The 1256-nt window shown below is 67.3% G+C and overlaps 1 protein-coding gene across 1 annotated transcript in view; it reads right to left on the bottom strand.

Moving 5' to 3' along the window:
- Positions 1–27: 27 nt before the first annotated feature.
- Positions 28–1256, bottom strand: part of ACOT8 (acyl-CoA thioesterase 8) — a 5764-nt gene continuing 4535 nt past the window's right edge. Inside the window, exon 6 of the mRNA XM_035896152.1 lies at positions 28–685. Within this exon, the coding sequence (XP_035752045.1) occupies positions 567–685 (119 nt within the window). The 3' untranslated portion in view covers positions 28–566. The remainder of the gene's footprint in view (positions 686–1256) is intronic.

The following is a 1256-nucleotide window of genomic DNA, read 5'->3' as shown; positions in this document are numbered from 1 at the left end:
CCCCCACGCTGGGGGTGGGAGCGGACTTGTCCCCCTTCCCCGGCTCCCAGCGGCTGGGCCCCCTCCCGAGGGGGGAGAGCGAGGGCAAGCAGAAGCAGCGACTGACGTGAGTGCTGGGGCAGGAGAAGTGAGAAGGGGAAGCTGCATGTGCCGCAGTAGCACTTTCCCTTTCTGTGACCCAGCCTGCTGCAGGGGGCAGAGCCGGCCCCAGCGCTGCCCGCCCTCCCCCTGCCAGGAGCGGCTCCCTCGGGCGAGCACAGTCACGGGGTCAAGGGGACAAACTCCAGGGGTCGGAGCCCAGCTGACAGCTTTATTCAAGGCAGGTGACGGGTGGCCGATGGTAGTGCGCAGCTACATGCTGTGCAGCGTGTCGATCACAGCAGATTCCTCTGCCAGTCCCCATCCACCGCAGAGGGTCCCTGGCACCAGCACTCCCCACGGTGCTGGATCCAGCCTGGTCTCCTTTGAGGCTCCTTCCTGCTCCTGCCCAGGTCCTGCCTTGCCTGCATCTGTTTTGGTCCCGGGGTCCCTCCCTCGGTGAGCCCCAGCCCGCGGGGGTTCCTCAGCTAGAGCTTGCTCTGGTTTGGCGTTTGCTCCACCCTGATGACTCCTTCCTGGGCGCAGGTGACAGCCAGGACCCCGTCCCTGCGCCACAGCCGTCCCTGCACCAGTCCCCGGCACCCACCTGCAGAGAGTACCCGTCAGCCCACGGCCCGCCGCCCCCAGGACAGGCAGGGCTGGCCCTTGCCACACGGGTCCCCGGGGAACACGGAGAGGACTCACCAGCCCAGGGGCTCTCGCACTCGTACAGCATCCAGTGGTCCGCTCGGAAGGGCGCGTGGAACCACATGGAATGGTCAAGGGACACCATGAACTTGACACGGTACTGCTGGTGCGGGAGCAGGGCCGTGCCCAGGAAGGCGTAGTCGGAGATGTAAGCGGCCACGCAGCAGTGCACCTTCATGTCCGTCTCTCCTGCAAAGCAACCGGCACTGCCTGTCCCCTGTGGCGTGGCTGGGGGAGAAGCCTGGGCGTGTAGCACGAGGCAAAGCCCCGGGCGCTCTGCTGCCCCGAGGGTCAGCTGCTGGCCAAGCAGAGCCGAGATGCTTTTCCAGACACGCGCCCCTTGCCGTGCCCCCCCGGAGAAAGCCCGCCGCGGCTGAGCACGGCACACGGGCATCGCTTCATGCTCCAGCACCCGCACCCGCATTTCAGCCTTGCAATCCCCAGGCTTCCCCGCAGGCTTGGGGCACCGC

This window comes from Egretta garzetta, unplaced genomic scaffold (assembly GCF_000687185.1).
Source record: "Egretta garzetta isolate BGI_Z169 unplaced genomic scaffold, ASM68718v1 scaffold356, whole genome shotgun sequence".
Classification (NCBI taxonomy): domain Eukaryota; kingdom Metazoa; phylum Chordata; class Aves; order Pelecaniformes; family Ardeidae; genus Egretta; species Egretta garzetta.
Note: the sequence above shows the minus strand (reverse complement) of the source record. Positions and strands in the feature narration are given on the sequence as shown.